Below are 20759 nucleotides of genomic sequence, written 5' to 3' on the forward strand. Positions count from 1 at the left end.
TAATTTTTTTTCCATAATATTAAATTTAAAATAATTTTTTATACTACTAATTTTAGTATTATGGTTTAGACATTAATAAACAAACTTTTTTTATATAAATAATAAAAATAATTAAATTATTATATAAAGTTATTTTGTCATTTATATTTTAAAATTTTATATTTTCATATTGTAAATTTTTTTTATACTGAATTTTTTTATATAAACGAGTTTATCAAATTATTGTTGATTATATATTTAAAAATTTAACATTTTACATCTCACTATATAATATAGTAGTTATTTTAAAATTTAAATCTTTTAAACTTTTTAAAATTATAATTTTTATTATTATTTAATTTATATGGTAGAACTCAATAATTGAAAAATTGATTTGTGGGATCACTTGTTAAATCTTAATATTTTAATATAATTTTTTTTATAATAACTACTATATTTAGTGAAATCCAAAAGATTATTTTGGATTTCACTAAATAAATATAGTAGTTATTTTAAATATTTTAATCTTTTAGATCTCACTAAATAAATATAGTAGTTATTTAAAATAAATATTAAAATATTAAGAGCCAACAAGTGATCCCACAAATCGATTTTTTAATTATTAAGTTCTATCATATAAATTAAACAATCATAAAAATTATAATTTTAAAAAATTTAAGAGATTCAAATTTTAAAATAACTATTATATTATTTACTGAGATTTAAAATATTAAATTTTTAAATATATAATCAACAATAATGTAATAAACTCATTTAAATAAAAAAAGTTTATTATAAAAAAATTACCATTTGAAAATATAAAATTTTAAAATATAAATGACAAAATAACTTCATAATAATTTAATTATTTTTATTATTTTTGGCAAAGATAATTTTATGTATTAAGGTTTAAAAAATAATATTAAAATTAGTACTATAAAAAATATTTTAAATTTAATATTATGGAGAAAAAAATAAAAAAAATTATATAAGGTCTAATTTGATTAATTTTTAAAATTTTAGGGATGAAAATTACTTATATCTGAACTTTTAAGGACTATTTTGATTATAAATAACTTTTTATATATCAAGTGACACGTGACGTGTTAGATGTCACTGACCTGACACATCAACCAATTATCTTGTGACATATAATATTAACCTATCACGTCATCATGCTACGTGGTACTTAACGTGACATGTCATTATTTAACTAATGGATGGACCAATTTGACTTAAGTTTTATCTTAGTAGAAATTCACCTGCAGTCGACTTCACATAAAATTATTTCTGGATGGCTGACACGAGTTATCATTTGATTAAAAAAAAATCGGTTTATTTTATACAAATGATTTAATTAAAAAAATCGATTTAGATAAATCAAATAACTGCCTCTAAAAAAGTTTTATTTTTTCTGTATGTTATCCCTAAATTCTTAAATGATGAATTTGATTTGTTCTTCTATAATAATTTGAATATGGAAAGTAATGGCATCCCAAAAACTTCAAGTGATGATATAAACAGTAACGTGATTGTTAAATGATTTTCATCATTAATAGAGAAGTAAATAAAAGCATAAATTAAAAAATACATTTGAAATAATAAATTTGATTAAAAAATACAAATAAGACGAACATACATAATTGAAAGTTTGATATTAATTCTGAAAAATTAGAAGAGAACGAATTTCAAAAGCATAACAAAAAAGAGGTGAGTAAAAATAATTGTTTGGTCTAATTTAAATTAAAATTTTAATTAAATCATTATATAAAATAAATCGGTTTTCTTAAAACCAAATAGTAATACATGTCAGCCATCCAAAAACAACTTCATATGAAGTCTGACTGCAGGTGAATTTTTGTCTTTTATCTTTCAAGAATAATATGACTAAAAAATTATTTAAATACTAATTTAAAAAATGAATGATCTTTGAATTTGACTATTAATACAATTAACTCGCTCCATCTTAAAAGCTTAATTTGCTATTGTTATGTTAAAAGCTCATTGACATATTTAACCTCTTATACCACAAAAAAAAGTATAAATAAACAATAAAAATATTAAATAATATAAACAATAAATATATCGAATATTCATTTTATTAGGTATGTGAATAATTTTTCTAATATTAAAATTTAGACGAATAATTTAGAGATATAATATATTTTTATTTTATCATAACCCTACCACAAAACATATGGATGATTCAACTCAACAACATCAAATCCTCCATCCACCACATGATTTCAAGCACATCTCTTTGATCATTTCATGGTCCGAAGAAACCAACTTTGGTTTGGTCTCATGCCAACACACAACGTTTCCCTATACATTGGAGACCACCTATGGTAGATCGGCACTACGTGTCAACATGGTGTCATGACACAATAAATTTGTTTGAGTAAATTAAAAAAAATATTTAAATTATTTATTTTAAAAATCTTTTAAAAAATAAAAATAATTTTATATTTAAATATTTCATATAAAAAAATTTTTATTTATTAATTATATTTAAATATAATAATATAAAAAAATTTATTTATTATATAAAAATATTTTTTTTAAATATTTTTTAAAAAAATATAAATTATAACTTCTAGAGAACTATTTAAAAATTTTCAAATGTGTTAAAAAATAAAAAAATTATTTTTATTTTAAAAGAATCTATCAATAACACATAAACAAACAATGATATAATGGCATTGGTTTCTGATTTAGCATCGGCATACATCATGAGGATCTCGTCACTATCTTCTTTGATGAGGGTGTAGGGTGGACCCCTTTTCCCCTTGTCCACGGAAATGATGTGATATGATCCATGGAACCAATATTATGGAATATGCCACTCCTATGGCAAAAATTAGCGACATGAAAAATATCAAAGGTAGAAAATTAAGCATGTTTTGTTCCTAGAAGAATTAGATGAAGATTAGTTAAATGTTAGTTAGGTTGTTAATTATATATATATATATATATATATATATATATATATATATATATATATATATATATATATATGTTTTGCTCCGTTATTTATTTATTCTTTAAACAGGTTTGCTACACATACAAATCTTTGTACTTATAAGTCTTACAAGTTGGGCCAAATCAAACAGAAGTTACGCTCACTCACAAAAAAGCGTACTAACACGCGCATCACGTTTTCAAAGCGCTCCTTTACCATTAAGAACGACTCTTCTTCTTCTTTCTCGATGAAAATCATAACTGTCATTTTTTTTTTCGCGTTTCTCCTCCTCTTCCTCTTCTTCCTTCTTCTTCTCTTTTTTCTTTGTATTTCTCCTCCTTTTTTCTTCGCGTGTTTCATCATTATCATTGTGCTTCTCATTCTTCTTCTTTTGATTTTGCAACATTATATATTTTTTTCTTCTTTATTTGATTTTTTCCTCCTAAAAAGAATTATGAGAATATGAAATAAGAAGATGAAAAAGAACATCAGAAGATGAGGAGGAGAAAGATGAAGAATTCTGAATTATGCAAAACTTATCAAAATAAAAATACACCCAAATATCTTCGTTTTACACCCAAATTTGCTGCAAATATAGAAATGAGTTATGCTACATGTACACTAAAATCAACAACCAAAGTCATCCATCAATATTATACATACTCGAATACAAATAATACATTGAAAATAAATTAAAGCGCACATATATTTATACACAAATACATTGGTGGCTGATTTTAGTGTACAAATAGCATTTTTGTACAGAAAAATATTTTCTCTAATGCTGCATTTTTTCTTCTTCTTCTTTTTCTTATTTCTTTCTTTCTTTTAGTTAAATGAATATAAATTCATCCTCTTACAAGTAATTTTGCAGCATTATGTGTTTCTTCTTCTTCTTTTTTTGATTTTTTTATTTTTATTCTTGTTAAGAGAGTAAAACAAGAAGACACTTGAGAAGGTAAAACAAAAAGAAAAAGATGAATAAGAAAAAAAGAAGAAGAACATGGTGATGATGATGAAAAAAAAAAGAAAAAGCAGCAAAAGATGAGGAGGAGGAAGAGGAAGAGTTCTGAATTATGTAGAACTTATCAGAATAAAAATACACCCAAAATTCCTTAAAATACACCCAAATATCTTCGTGTTACACCCAAATATCTTTGTTTTATACCCAAATTTGCTGTAAATACAGAAATAAGTTATGCTATGTGTACACTAAAATCAGCACCAAAGTAAGCCACCAGCATAAAATACATACTGGAATACAAATCTCTTATGCTGTATTTTTTTCTTCTTCTTTTCCTTATTTTTTTCTTTCTTTTAGTTAAATGAATGTAAGTTCATCATTTTCAAATAATTTTGGAGCATTATGTGTTTCTTCTTCTTCTTTGTTTGATTTTTTGTTTTTATTCTTGTTAAGAGAGTAAAACAAGAAGAAACTTGAGAAGATAAACAAAAAGAAAAAGATGAATAGAAAAAAAAGAAGAAGATGGTGATGATGATAAAAAAAAAGAAACAGCAGAAGATGAGGAGGAGGAAGAGAAAGAGTTATAAATTATGCAGAACTTATCAGAATAAAAATACACCCAAAATTTCTTAAAATACACCCAAATATCTTCGTTTTACACCCAAATTTGCTGCAAATACATAAATGAGTTATGCTATGTGTACACTAAAATTAGCCACCAAAGTCAGCCACCAGTATAAAATACGTACTGGAATACAAATATACATTGAAAATAAATTAAACCTCACATGTATTTATACACAAATGCATTGGTAGTTGATTTTAGTGTACAGATAGCATTTTTGTACAGAAAAATATTTTCTCTAATGCTACATTTTTTTTCTTCTGAATTGAACCACACCTCAGCCACTTGATTGGATTCAAAACAATAAAAGGAAGAGAAGACTTGTATGAGAAAAACGCTTGTATGTGGAGAACAAACTGCTCATCAATACCATAGAGGGGCTGCAAAATACACCCAAAATACACCATATTAAAACAAGCACAAACTATAGCATGCAAATAGAACTATAAAATTATCATAAAAAATTACAAAAATCAGATTCACGAATCATCATTAAACAGAAACTAAAATAATTCAACTAAAAGAATAAGACAATTCACCATCAGTGAGATGAAAAGTCATAAACTGTAAATACACCCAAAATTTCCTAAATACACCCAAATATTCCTGATTTACACTTGAATGTCTGATATAAAATGCAGAAAATTCATTAGAACAAGCACATTAGATTCAATTTAAATAAGGAATAATGAACAGCAAATTTCACAGTCAAGGTTCATGCATTATTCAACTACATAATTATAAACTACTAACTGGATTCAAATTCAAATTCAACTATTAACTGAAATTAAACCACACCTTAGAAACTTCATTGGATTCAAATTCAAAATCCACTGCGCTCTGGTTCAGCTGATAATCTGAAGTTGAATCATCCATTATCTTCAAAATGATTTCAGAACTTAATTTCAGAAACAATAAAAAACGAAAAAACAAAAAAAGAGAACAGAAATTTTTTTTATGTAAACGGCAAGAAAAACTTTCGTGCATTTTTCTTTTCTTTCTCACATTTTATCTTTTCAAATAAGAATTCAAAATTTAAAAAATCAAAATTCTTATAATGATGAATTTTTTATTACATTAAATATATCAAATATCTATGGTTCCAAATACTTTTGGCTAATAATTTAAATTTGAAATATAAGTGAAAGAATAATAATATTTATATGTAACATTGGCAGCAAATCATAACCAACTTAATTTGGTGTTTAAATAAGTATAAAAAATTTAAATTTCTATGCAATAATCAGTAGCAACTCATCCACAAATAATATGTCTTGGTGGATTATATTTAAAATTTAGTTTTTGATCATATTTTCTCTCAATTTAAGTTTTATTAATTTAAAAAATACTATTTATAATACATAATATCTATGAAATATTTAAAATGTGCAATATATAAATTACTTTCAATTAATAAGTAGTCTCTTTTTTAATGTGTCATTTATAACATGTAAATAACAATATAACTTTTTATAATCTTATGAAAACTTTTTTCATCACTAACACCTGTAAATTATTTATTTACATATCTAAATATTTTAAAGAGTAAAGTATCGTTTTTATCCCCAACGTTTGGGGTAAGTCTCAAAGTTATCCCTAACGTTTCAATCGTCCTATTTAAGTCCATAATGTTTCAAAATTGACTCAATGTTGTCCTGCCGTTAGGAATCCGTTAATAAAATTGGCGGCGGGACAAAATTGAGACGATTTTGAAACGTTAGGGACTTAAACAGGACAAAAACGTTGGGACAAAAACGATACATAGAAATAAATTTTAATTTTATTTTTAAATAATATCAAATTTTTAGTGTACATAGTATTCAATTATTTTTAATCATATTTACACTTAATCACATTACTTTCATTCTAAATAAATTTATTTTTTTTAATTTTACACTTAAAGTAATGTAATTTTATATAAATAAATAAATTTTACATTATTTATTTAGAATGAAAGTATAAAATTTATTTATTTATAAAAAAATTATATTACTTTAAGCGTAAAATTATAAAAAAATAAGTAATGTGACTAAGTAATGAAAGTAAAATTACATTATTTAGAATGAAAATGTAAAAGTATAAAAAAAATTAATTCATTTTGAATGAAATTTTAAAATTATAAAAAAATTAAATAATGTGATTAAATAATGAAATTAAAATTACATTATTTAGAATGAAAATATAAAATTTATTTATTTATAAAAAGATTACATTACTTAAGCGTAAAATTATAAAAAAAGTTAATTTATTTAGAATGAAAGTAATGTGATTAACTGTAATTTAAAAAATAATTGAATATTATGTACAGTCAAAATTAATATTATTGAAGGATAAAATAAAATTTTATTTCTATGTATTGTTCTTGTCTCCAACGTTTTCGTCCTATTTAAGTCTCTAACGTTTCGAAATCGTCTCAATTTTGTCCCGCCGTCAATTCTGTTAACGGATCATTAACAGTAGGGCAATATTGAATCAATTTTAAAATGTTAGGGACTTAAATAGGACGATTAAAACGTTAGGGACAATTTTGAGACTTACTCCAAACGTTTGGGACAAAAACAATATTTTACTCTATTTTAAATCATTTAATCAAAATATTTTTTTTGGTATGGTCGTATTAAATAATTTAATCCTTCAATTTTAATTTTCCAATCTAACAACAATTAAATAACGCATTCTAAAACAAAAAATGCCCTATGTCAGATACCAACAAAAAAACCTAATGCTCATGTCTCTCATATCCAAAATAAAAACAAATAAACATGTCACTTAGCTCAATTTGAAATGCTCACCGCATGCCAAAAAAATTTTAAAAATTTCTTACATCATTATTATGTTTCTACCACGCTAACAACCTACAGTAATGAAGACAAGATGTACTTAATTGGAAGTCACAAATTTAACCTTGTTGTACAAGCTTATTAGTGGCCAAAGTTAGAGGTGTCCCAAAACTCACTGGTACCTAAATTATTTCTTTATCAATAATAGGCTTATCATTGTAATTATTTTTTAGTGAGAGTACATAAAAAATACATAGTATATAAGGTGTAATAACTTAATAAATATTTTTTAAGGAGATTATTCATTCTCTTTAACAATGAGAAAAACTCCTATTATTGATAAAGAAATAATTACAATAATAAACTTATTATTGATAAAGAAATAATCTAGGTAACACTCACCGTGATCTATACTAAAGACTTTTTCTTAGTTGTTAAGCTGTTAGCAATTCACACTATAGGTACAAAGTACTTGCATTCAAATCCATGAAACTCACTAATTCTCATTTTCAATCTCAGAAATACATAAATACACTTTCTCTCAACTCTCAAATTCTCTTTTCTATTCGCATTTCTCATCTCACCCTCAGCACCTAAAATGAGAATTTGAGAGTTGAGAGAAAGTGTATTTATGTACAGATTGAAAATGAGAATTAGTGAGTTTCATGGATTTGAATGCAAGTACTTTGTACGTATAGTGTGAATTGCTAACAGCTTAACAACTAAGGAAAAGTCTTTAGTATGAATCACGGTGAGTGTTACCTAAATTATTTCTTTATCAATAATAGGAGAAAAATAAGTTCTTCTCATTGTTGAAAAGAATGAATAATTTCCTTAAAAAATATTTGTTGAGTTATTACACCTTATATATTACGTACTCTTTATGTACTCTCATTAAAAAATAATTACAATGATAAGCTTATTATTGATAAAAAGATAATCTAGGTAACAGTCTTCTCCCGAACAGCTGCTGGTGGTGGTGAGGCTTAGTCTCTTTTCGGGTGTCAACTTCACGATCCCGGGAATACCGCCGCTAGGAGTAGTGGTGGCTTAGCCACAATTGAGGGAACATGACATAACAGAACAGAATACGAGCATCTGCTCTTTCTTCACGGAGGCCCCATCCTCGGCGCCGCTACCTATGGTCAAATGGGCCGCCTCCTCTGTCCAGCCTTGCTTGAAATAGATTATGTGGCTCGCTCTTTAGATATTGAATCAAACTCTTATATCAATCAAGCTCAAGAATAATATCAGCCATTTAAAATAATTTCAACCTACAAAAAAAATTAAAGAAGGGTTGACCCTATAAACCAAGCCTTTATTTTGGTACGTGAGACCCTCGGACGGAACTTTGAGGGGGCGAATAGTGGCATCGGTCTCCCAAAATTTTAAAAAAATTATATTTTTGTTTGAGATATGTGCGTAAAAAATAAAAAAATATTATGTAATTTAGTAGTTTTATCTGTATTATTTTTTATTATGTGATGAATTTATGTTTTAATTGTTTAATTCACTAATATTTTTCAGTTAACTAATTTAATATCATATCCTCAAGTCTTTATACTTTTCAAATTAGCTTTTATATAATAATCTCTATATTTATTTTAAAAAATCATTTGTTTTTCTATATTAACATATTTAACATTTATATTATTATATTAATAATGACGTATGTAGTTATATTTTGGTAATCACATTATGTACTTTAGATATTCTTTTCTTGTAAAAAAATACTCATTTTTCTTCTAAATTTACATTGTTAAAAGAAAAATTTTTATAAAGATATCTTATATCTTGTATTTTATAAAGGTACCGTGTCTTTCAAATAATTTATAATTTATTTTAAAATTTTTTGAAAGAATTAATTTTAATTTATATGATAATTTTTAACTAATCACGCTATAAATTATTGGTATTTTATATTTTTATAATGTATTATTGATATTGTTATATTTCTTTTATGTAACCATCATATTAAAAATAAAATTATAAAAAAGAATTATATATATATATTAATAAATCTTTTGAAAAATTAACTCTAATAACTATATGTTAATTATTTTCATGGAATGAAAAAAAAAATTATGTAAAATTCGGCTCCTCTATATTAAAATTTTTGAATCCCTCTAAGACCCTGACTCCCTGACAACTTCGTGAACATGAAGGCTGCGCTTGTTTCTGCTTCAGAGAGAGTGTGCTTTTGCTCCAGAGCCTCAAAGGTGACTTTCTTCTTCTTCTCTCCCTCTCTTAGAGTTTCTGCCTTTCTAGTTTGTTTATTTCTGCTTGATTTTAAAATGGAATTTTTCAAATTAGTAGGTGGTTGTTGATGATGTTGAAGTTTAATAGTCCTATATATAATTTTCAACTTTTGATTTATGTAATTTGCAATGCAGGGGACCAATGTGATTCTGATTTGATGTAAATGTGAATCTATGTTTTTGTTCCTTTATTTCTCAAACCAATGCATAAATAATCAAAGCTCTTACATTGTATATGTTGATTTATAAATTTTTTAGTTCCGTGGTCGTCTTCATTGTTCTAGAATGCGTGAACCATAAGCATAGCTGATTTTATATGAACTTGATTAGGTAGGTGAAGCATAGTTGATCAAGTTAATGGTATATACTGAAGGCTAATAAAGTATCTTTTGTGGCACTAGCTTTCTGTATAACCTCTACAAAGTTTTTGCATGCATAACTCAAAAATAAGGCATAGATTTAATAGAACTATGCTTGCTCAAAATGTATCATGTTCGGTTAAAGATGAATTAATAGAACTATACTTTATGTAAAGTATGAACTCAAAGTGCAATTCATATAATTATTAATGTATTTTAATACGTAATGAAATTGCATACTCAGTTGGTGCCAACTTTCACACCTCACATTAATAGATGGATGATGCTCGTGTTTAGCTTCCTAAAACTTTTTTAGTTCCTCTCTTTTTTCTCTTTTAATCCTAAAAATAGTCTTTGTGATATAAAATACATAAAATTACTATTCTAATAAATCTTTTATTTCTTAGTTGTATATGTTGAATTTAGGGGCATGCAAAAAAATCCATAAAATCAATTTTAAATAAAAAATCCAAACAGTTCTAAATCCGAATCCGAACCCAGATTAAGATCCAAATTTGAAAAAAAAAACCCTAACTCTGATCCGGTGAATCAGTTCACACTTAGTCACGCACAAATCCATTCCTCTTCTCCTTAGGCTATTCTGCTCGTGCTTCTTGCCTTATGGGTCACAGCTTCACAGGATTAGTACCACTCATTTCTCCTTCTTCTTACTTCCGCTATTCCTCCTTATTTGAGTCTTGTTGAATTCTTGATTTCCCTCTCATTCTTAATACTTCTAACGTGAGTTTCTTTCCTATTCCATTTTTTTTCTTTAACCTTTGTTTGAATGTGTTTCTTATACTCTAAATTTTTTTAACAAGAGAGAGAAGCATAGTTTTGAACTTGTTCAAATCTGAAAATTTGACTAAGCCGGGATTGGTTTAATGATAACTACAGTTGATCTTAAAGTTTTACCATTTTAAAATATTGTCTAATGTCTAATTGGGATGAGATCCAAATTGTTGTGTTTTTTATAATATAATTTTGTTAGTGTAAAAGTTTAAATAATAGTAGCACTAATATGATAAAACCCTTATTAGACCCTCAAATAGCAAGCATATATAAAAAGATTTAACACCCTTCACTCAGTTATCCAATTCCTTTTTGCTTTTAAAACGGATTGCCAATTAGATTAAGCTATGTTAAAACTACTCACAATTCACTCTATATAAATGCATCTGTGTGTTTGTGATTCAATTTTGAAGTATATGGACAGAAATTACATTTTAGTTTGTTTAACTTTTATGTCTGTAAACTGTTCGATAAAATACTCCAATGAAAAAATACAAACATACTTATTTTTAAGTTCATTAGAGTTGGGAGAATTAATATGTATAGACTATAGATAAGTATTTTATGTTGCTCCTATTTCACTCTATATATTCATGGATCTGTGTTTGTAAATTCAATTTTGAAGTATATAAACAGAGATTACATTTTGGTTTGATTTATTAGTTTGTAATTCATGTTTGTAAACTATTTGATAAAATGATCCAATAGAAAAATGTAAAGATACTGATTCATAGAGATCCCAATATTAACTTTGTTAGTTTCATGTGAAAATTAATTTTGTTTTTAACTGACCTTAGCTTGTGTTTTAGGATTAAAAAGTTAAATTCTTACTTCTTAATTGATGTATGTAATTGTTATAATAATTTTCTGCGTTAAATAATTTTCTTTATTGTTGTTAACACTAAATGACTATTAATTGTTGTTTTTTTGAGTTAGTTATGTTTCATTATTGTTAATTTTTATACTTAACTTTATACTATTGGTCATATTCTAAAATAATTTTTTTGTTGGGAGAAACCAAAAGCAGCACATAATTCAAAATGAAAAGTCGAAATATATTTGTTAAGTACGTTTCAAAGTCTTCCCAAACACCACGGTGGGTGAGTCCGCTTCATCCTTTTCCACCTACGTGGGGTGCCCGATCACACAAATGGTACCCGCGTTGCTGAACGAGGTTAAGAATAATAACGCTACAATACAATAATAATGAGCGTCCGTTGCTTGCTGATGCCATTTTGGTTCGGAAAACTAAAGTATAGCCTACGCCTCAAAATGGCATCAGCAAGCAACGTTATTCTTAGTCTCATTCAGCAACACAGGTACCATAAGCTGTGTTCAGACACCCCACGTAGGTGGGAAATGATCAAACATAACCACCACCGTGGTATTTGGAAAGACTTTGAAACATATACGACGCCTTAACAAACATATTTCGACTTTTCATTCTGAAATATGTACTGCTTTCGGTTTCGCCCAGCAAAAAAATTATTTCCGAATAAGATTAATCGTACAAAAGTTAAGTATAAAATTTAACAACAATAAAACATACCTCAACAAAAACAACAATTAATAGTTACTGTCAACAACAATCAAAGAATCAAAAAAATTAATTAACTCAAAAACACATCTATTAACTTAAGAAAATTATTATGACAACTACATACATCAACTAAAAAATAAGAACTTTAACTCTTTGGCCCCCAAAATACAAGTTAAGATCAGCTAAAAATAAAATTTGCACATTAAACTAACAAAGTAAACACTAGGTCTCTATGAATCAGGATCTTTGCAAACATGAAAGTTAACAAACTAATAAATCAAACCAAAATGTAATCCATGTCCGTATACTTTAAAATTGAATCACAAACACATATCCATGAATATATAGAGTGAAATGTAAAATAAATATAACATAAAATACTTATCTAGTCTAAACACATGTCAATTTTTCCAACTTATGAATCAATATATTTGCATTTTTTTCATTAAAGCATTTTATCAAACAATTTACAGAACATAAAAGTTAACAAACTAATAAATCAAACCAAAATGTAATCTTTGTTCATATACTTCAAAATTTAGAGTGAAATGTGGGCAGTTTTAGCAAGACTTAATACGAGTAGTTTTAGTGTCATAGCTTAATCCTAGTGCTAAGGGCAACCCATTTTAAAATGAAGGGTGTTAAGTGCTTGTTTGGGCGCTATTATTTTAATAAAAAAAGATCTTTTTTAATGAAAAAAATCTTTTTTTATTTTTAGCATGTTTGGCAAATTTCTAGTAGTAAAAGTAAAAGCACTGAAAAAATAAAAAACATCTTTTTTGAGAAGTTGTAATTTACATTTTTTTTAAAAGATCTTTTTCTCTTAAAAAAAAAGATATTTTTCATGTAATAAATAAACAAAAAATACTTTTATATTGTTATACCCGAACATGAACATAATTGAAAGATAAAAAAATCTTTTGCATGAGATACCCAAACATAAAATTGCTTTTACTTTTTCATAAAATCTTTTAAAAAAAAATAACTCAAGAAAAAATCTTTTCTTAGAAACTCACCCAAACAGACTCTAAATCTTTATATATATATATATATATGCTTGCCACTTGAGGGCCTAACTAGAATTTTATCATATTAGTGCTACTGTCATTTGAACTTCTACACTAACAAAATCAGATTATAGAAAACACAATTTGAATCTCATCCCAAATACACATTAGATAAAATATTTCAAATTTTAAAATAGTACAACTTTAAGACCAACTTTAGTTATAACTAAACCAAACCCACTCAAGTCTTAGTCAAATTTACAGATTTGGATAAGTTCAAAGTTCAAAACTATGCTTCTTTGTTCAAAAAATAGAGAGCATAAGAAGCACAGTCAAACAAAGATTTAAAAAAAAAAAAGAAAAAAACTCACATTAAAATTAAAAGGATTAAGAACTTCAGGAAATCAAGAAGTTTAGCACGGAGAAAGTAAGACGGAGGAGAAATAGGTGATACTAACCCTGAAAGAAGCCCCTAAGTGTGAACTGGGGGCGAGGCCACTACTCGCCCCCTCTAGGTCCAAAATAAAGGCTTGGCTTATAGGGCCAGCCTTTTTTAATTTTTTTTGCTCGGGAGTGACGGCCTCAAAGTTCCCCCTATCAGAATCACTCCCTTCTTCATCTTTAAGCATTTGAGGCATGCAAAATCCAGGAAACTGAAAACTTGAGTTGCTGCACAACCAAATACAACTTTTAAGTAAAAATTTTCTACAAGTATGAAAGAATATAGGACGATCTTTCTATCACAACAAATTCAAACCTTCCATATTAGTCAACAAGCATACCCTCCATTTCTCTAACAGGTAACATACGTCGTGAATAAACACCTGCTGAACTATGATAGGTGTCCAGTTCCCGGATATGACAACGAATAATGGATTCTGGAAGGATTCTTCTCTCCAACCACAGCCTTAAAACCTAAGCAATTGCAAGGAAAGGTTATAGAGAATAATGATTCAAAGGAAAGATATATGAAAAAGCTAAAAAGCACAAATATTTTAAGTAAACTGGAATATCAACTTGCATTAAGACACTGCCTGCGATTTTCTTGCGTAGTATGTCCAAGAGGAGCAGCAGCAGACAATAAGCGTGAGAGGACAGCTTGCATAGCAGATGAAAATGCACCACCATCACCTGAGAGAAACCGATTCTATTTTTCAAAATGAATGTATAAACAAACACATATTTACATCTTCCCTTTCTGTAAGCAAGATTCAAGACTCACAAGTCATAAACAATCACCTTTCAAACCAAGAGAACTTTGAGCAATGGAGTCAACAAGAAAAAATAGGTCCACACCTTCCGATGCAGGCTTGACTCAGTTTCCAGACTTGGTACAAGAATTTCCGTCACCTAGAATACACCCCAACCAGACCCAACCCCATAAAAGTACAGATATATCAAGAAACTAAATGAGAAGCACTAAGTACGAAAATTTTGTTTAGGAAATAACATGTATGTAACTAGATGATGTTAATTCTCATTCATAGTCCAGATGTTTTACATGAATGAATAATTGTGCACTTCTACACTATATTAACAAAAAACAAATTAAATCAATAAGCTTTCTGAAGTTGCAATTGCAATACCATTCGACCAAATCTATACATTATACATATTATATGATACACCCATTTATTCCTACTTCCAACAATACCATCAAAAGCAATGTGGCTAATCTTGGTATTTTTATTGAACAATGTAAGTATAAAGAGAAAAAAATAACTTCCAGTAACAAATAACTTTCAGCAACAAATACATAAGTGCAGTGATGCAGAGACAAAATTGGAACAGAAAGAACAAGGGGAACTCACCAAATAAGGTTGCGCGAAGGAAGCTGATGGCGAAGGAGAAGCTGATGGCAAGGGAGAGGCTGACTGCAAGGCTCGAAGCAAGAAGACGAGAAGACCAGCCCATGGGGATCTGTTGCCTCTGCTACCGGCGTCGAAGAGCGCAGGGAAGGGAGAGATCGAAACCAGGTGCGAGACCGAGACCATGAGAAGCAAGAAGACGATGACTACCACCACCCGATGGACCAGATGCGGTTCCGTCTGCTTCTGCCGCCGTCGAAGCGAGCGCAGGGAAGGGAGAACTTGAGCTGACGAGAGCTTGACAGACCAGAAACGAGAGGTGAGAGACCGGAGATGAGATGAGATGAGCTGCCGAGAGCTTGGGCTCGTGGGAGATAGTGACGAGACACTGAGAAAGAGAGTCGAGAGAGGAAATAGCTTTGGGGACTGGCGGTGATCTTCAGCAACTAGGGCTTCAGATAGGGAAAGGGGGAAAAAGGAAGGGGAAGGATTGGAACGACGCGGTTCATTATATATTAAAAAAATCATGACCCGGCCCAGGTCAAATAAATTGGTTGGGTCGTCAGTTTTGATGAAAATGGGCCAGGTCAACTAGGATCTCAGCATATTTGATGCATGACCGATCCAAATGGGTGGTTCGGTTAGTCATCTGGCTGGCTAATCAAATTTTTGGTTGAACCAATTAGATCGAGTCGAATTTGATAATTTAATAACACCCAAACAAATACAACCTTATATAATAAGCTTTGGCTTCTGATTTAGCCTCCGCATAGAGGATCATCTCATCACTATCTCCTTTGATGAGGGTGTAGGGTGGACCCCTTTTTCCCTTCTCCACGGAAATGATGTGATATGATCCATGGAACCAATATTATGGAATATGCCACTCTTATGGCGAACATTAGCGACATGAAAATGATCAAAAGGGTAGAAATTAAAGCACGTTTTGTTCCTAGAAGAATTAGGTGAAGATTAGTTAAGTGTTAGCTAGGTTGTTAATTATAGGAGAATGGATATTCTTTTTTTTTTGTAAAGTATAATTTTATATTATTTAATATTTTTATGTTTTTTTTTTTTTTATCACACTTGAATAATATAAAATAAAATATCACACTTCATAAAATAATTGAAAAAATTTATTTCCGTTATCTATTTATTCTTTAAATAGGGGGCGATAAATGGTAAGTTTTAATTATGTAGAAGCTATGGTTACACTTGACATGGATTATTAACAGTATTATTGTAACGAAACTAATAATTGGTACGAGATTAATAATTTTTAATAGCAAGGTCTATATTATAATGATATCAGATTAGTAAAGAAAGCTGAAAATCACATGAAAGAACATATAGATAGATATTATAATGTCTTGTATACCAAACCAATTAAGAGTTCACATGTAGTAAGATGCTTTTTAATCACCTTTTTTTTTTTTTTTATCTGTGATAGTTTTCATGTAGAAAAATGGGTAGAAAACACTCAAATTCACTATAAGGAAGAATTACAAAGATAATCATAAGTAGGAAAATCTTTACATAGAAAATTATAGGTTGATAAATGCTTTTAGGATTTAGCTAAAGACGAGTCTTAGAAAACAATTTGTTAATAAGATAACAATAAAATCTTGTGTAAGTTTTTGATATATTCAATACATTAAAAGTATAAAAAAAATGCTTTTAATAATACTTTATTTATGTTGTTTTAACAAGATAACACTTAATAACAATTAACAAAGACTTAATAAAAAAAAACCTTAATCTTAACATGCATTATAAATACATGGAAATCAACGTATAATTAATCGAACATTTGAGTCACAAATTTTATAAATATGATTAGATAACTAATAACAGCTGCATGGCCAACAAATCTACCATTTGTACCAAGCCTCATATGCAATTAGTGTATCTAAATACCAACAAAAAGTGACAGAATCACAGAAAACCGACTCCAAAGACATTAAAAGTAGCCGGTCCAATCTTATATTCTTGTTTCCTGCACATCTATATAAATTTATGACACAGTATTTTTCTTTTCTTGCTGATATAGCCAATTAGCCCGTGCATATTCTTGGCTCTGCTGAGTGCTGATTAAACAATTTCTAACATATAAACTGTATACAGAGAAAAGTGAATGAAGAAAAAGGCTTTAAATTTCTCATTATAATTTATTTTCTTTTTTTATGCAACAACTTGAAAGCTAAAAACTGCAGTCTGCAGAGGATCAAAGAGCAAGGTTTTGCCAAATGATCATAAGATGAGATTAAAAAACCTAATGAAAATCTCATAACTAGTTAAGAGAAAATGAAAAAAAGCTCATAATCTTTCAACAACTATGCAACGAAACTCAACTCAACTCAACTGCGATCATTTGCACCTTGATTCCCTGCAAACAGGGGATCTCTTCTTTTGGGGAAACCCGGAGGCTCCATTGTCGTCGCCCTATATTTCAGCTCGGACGCCCCCCGGAAATCCGGATCAACGGAAGCCGGCCTAGGATTATGATCCGCAGAACCAAGTCTATAGGAGCTTGTAGCTCCTCCAGGGTACCTCGAAGGAGATCCATACCTTCTTGATGGACCTCTGAGAGGTCCACCTCTAAGATCCATAACTTCAGCACTTCTCGAAGACGAGTCTACGAAAGACCTGTCTCCAGAACCGGATGCCAAAGGAGCACCGGTTGGGGCTGATGTGGAGCTAAAAGGATCATCCGGTCCCCAAGATGTAAGCGCCTCCTTTTTCTTGGCGAAAAAATGCCAAGCCGCAAATAGGAAGAGTAAGAAGAACAATACCGGGCTAGTCCATAGCATGGTGTTGAATTCCCCTTTGAAGATGGGAAGATTAGAGTGATATATTCCGATGTAGCCACCCCCCAGACCAACAACAACAAGCTTCTCGCGGTCACTAGCTATCAAGGGTATCCCATTTGTTTCTGAATCCAAACTTGCCGATGGATAATTCAAGAACGATGACCTTAGCTCGTCCAGGCTAGAGGAGAAAACAAGTCGAGGCAGGCCAATTCGCACATAATGTGGAGACGAAACATTAAACACAAAAGCCTTTTCCGGGTTAACAACTAGCAAATAGCCCTTAATTGCTTGCAAAGCCACAGGCTCTTCCATGTCCATCTTCTTCTTGTACCTAACCCTGCACTTAAAGTTCATTACATCTCCCAGCAACAAGATATAGATCAGATCCCCCTCCGAGGTAAAGCCGTACGCTTTGGAACGCTCAGTGGCATCAAAAACATAATTCCGAGCAACCGACTGGTTTAGCCCTTCACACTCAGATTCTTTGATTTTCATTCCCCTCAAATCCAATGACCCTGCACCAGTCTCTGTCAAAAACATTAGCCGTTGCTTCAAGAATACTAGTGGCCTACTACTTGGAACAACCGAACCGTGAAATGTACCGTCTTCCTTAAAAACCTTGATCTTCCCATTGGCATCAGTTGAAAGAATGTACTTCATCCTCCCAACATAATGAACCTCCAAGATGGACACTGGTGATCCTTCCCCTTCACTCCCGGGCGACACAAACCTAGTACCAACATTCTCCATGAAAAGAGAACTCCAATCTTCGCCACCCGATCCCTCCCAAACCCGATGCATCGAGATTCCCCCGTTTTCATGACCAGTCACCAGGAAACTCTCATTCTTGTAAGCAGATGTATATGAAACCATCGCCGTGACAGGCGAATCCAACCAGCTCCCAAGCTCAACCAAAACATCCCCAGTCCTCAAGAACACATACAGTTTCCCATTTTTGTCACCAACTGCCACATACTTACTCAAACCCTCATGATCTCTAAAGGGCAAAACATTTATACAAGTTGCATCAGAATCTAACTTCACAGCAGAAGAAAATTGGAACCTCTCTGACCAAAAAGGAGTGTACTTTGTCACAGACATTCCCTTAGTTTTCTTTCCATCCCTAAATTTACCCTCAAATTCTTCTCCATCTTCAACCTCTTCTCTTGATGTTCTTCTATCAACAAAATCAACACTATTCCTATAATTGGATTTACCCTTTTCCTGAATCCCTGATCTATCACTATCAACAACCTCAGGTAACTTAGATTCTAACTTTGAAACAATTTCACTAAGATTTCTCACAAGCTCCTCAAGCTTACTAAACAAAACCTCTTGATTCACATGATTTGGTTGCTGGGGTTGTTCAGAAACAGCTTCAGAGCACGATGATGAATCGTGATGAGGTTGTAATGAACATGATGATAATGATTCAGGGTCTATTGGGTTACTAAAAACATGAACATAACAGAAAAACAAGAGCAAAAAGAACATAAAAAACTTGCCTTTTTGTGAACACGCCATCAAAGAGGGAAGAAAAAAACTTGGGGAATGAAAAAAAAAAGCTCCTTTTGTTTAATATCAATATCAGTGTTGTGCCATAGCTGAAGTTTGTTGTTGTTTTTGGATCTGGGAAGAGAGGATTAAGATTTAAAGAGGAAATCTAAGGAAAAAGGTGATGATTTTCGAACAGTGGATATTATTTTGAGGTTTTGACTTGAAGTTGAATTGAATTAGGGCAAAGAAATGGATAGAGAAAAATAAATGAATAATAAATAAATAAAATAAAATAAAATAAAAGGGAAGTAGCGAAGTATATCACTGACACTGAATTCAGTATTTCAGTTTAGGAAATGGCGAAGGCTTTGTGGGACCCGCTATTCATTGAGAAAAATATATTCCATTCCATTCTCTTCTTATTTATTGGTTTTTATGAAAAAATAAATTATCGTAAATATTTATTATTTATGAGCATTAATTGAAAAAATAATTTTTTAAATAATATAAAATAATACAATATAGTTTAGCATAATGTAATTTAAAAAATAAATATGCATAAATAATTCATTTAAAAAAATACAACATAAATTAAAATGTAAATACATTTGTCTAGTTAAACATTTTTAACAAGATGAGTAATAAAAAATAAAAATATATTAAAAATAAATATATCCAAAAATATAATTTTATTTTATTAAAAAATCATACATAAAATATCACTGTGAATAATAATAATAATAATAATAATAATAATAATAATAATAATAATAATAAATCCCGTGCTAAAGTATTATGGTTTGGCGCTATAGAATTATTTTCCTCCAACTTATATTCTATTAATAGTTGCTTAAAATCTCAGATTAACAAATAAATAGAAAAAAAAAACTGGCATAGAGAAATCAAAACAAAACTAAATGAAAGATTAGCACATGTTATAATTATTGGAAGCCAACCCGAAAAACATCCCAAGAGGTTAACCATAAGCTTTGTGTGGATATGGTTCGTTTGGTTTTTCTCATCATAAACATTAGACTCGTCCCTCTTGCTTTTGGTTTTTCTATAAAGTTTCGAGTTTTTTCCTCAAAATAATTTTTTATTTTGGAATCAATTATAAGAGAAGTGAAAGTTTATTTAATTATTTTTAGAAAAATAATTAACCTTTTTTTTCTACAGTATTTCTTAATTTAACAGACCTAGAACTAAATGATTAACAATAATATCCGCTCTTTTTTTCTGTCTTATCTAGACCCATTTGACATATTTTTTTCAGCTTTGGATTTGGGCCTCAACTATTGGTAGACCCAATTATCGATTTGGACCAACTTAGCATCTAGATAAATACAATGGCACAATAGAATTTTAGTTTACCGGCTTT

General features: G+C 29.3%; 1 protein-coding gene and 1 long non-coding RNA gene across 2 annotated transcripts; both read right to left on the bottom strand.

Moving 5' to 3' along the window:
• Positions 1 to 9750: 9750 nt before the first annotated feature.
• LOC130935876 (uncharacterized) lies at positions 9751 to 15540 on the bottom strand. Its single transcript, XR_009067984.1, has 5 exons — positions 15078 to 15540; positions 14506 to 14616; positions 14284 to 14397; positions 14024 to 14181; positions 9751 to 13935 (listed from the first exon to the last, which is right to left on the bottom strand). It is a non-coding gene; the product is annotated as an uncharacterized LOC130935876 (long non-coding RNA).
• A 1665-nt stretch (positions 15541 to 17205) lies between these two features.
• Positions 17206 to 19670, bottom strand: LOC130935509 (uncharacterized membrane protein At1g75140-like). The gene has a single exon (XM_057865278.1). The coding sequence runs from the start codon at positions 19406 to 19408 to the stop codon at positions 17432 to 17434; it is 1977 nt and encodes a 658-aa protein (XP_057721261.1). The 5' UTR covers positions 19409 to 19670; the 3' UTR covers positions 17206 to 17431.
• Between the last annotated feature and the right edge of the window lie 1089 nt (positions 19671 to 20759).

Source organism: Arachis stenosperma, chromosome 6 (assembly GCF_014773155.1).
Source record: "Arachis stenosperma cultivar V10309 chromosome 6, arast.V10309.gnm1.PFL2, whole genome shotgun sequence".
Classification (NCBI taxonomy): Eukaryota; Viridiplantae; Streptophyta; class Magnoliopsida; order Fabales; family Fabaceae; genus Arachis; species Arachis stenosperma.

Bases quoted from the DNA above. Each gene is read 5' to 3' on its own strand.
- LOC130935509 (XM_057865278.1), bottom strand. From the start codon at position 19,408: ATGGCGTGTTCACAAAAAGGCAAGTTTTTTATGTTCTTTTTGCTCTTG.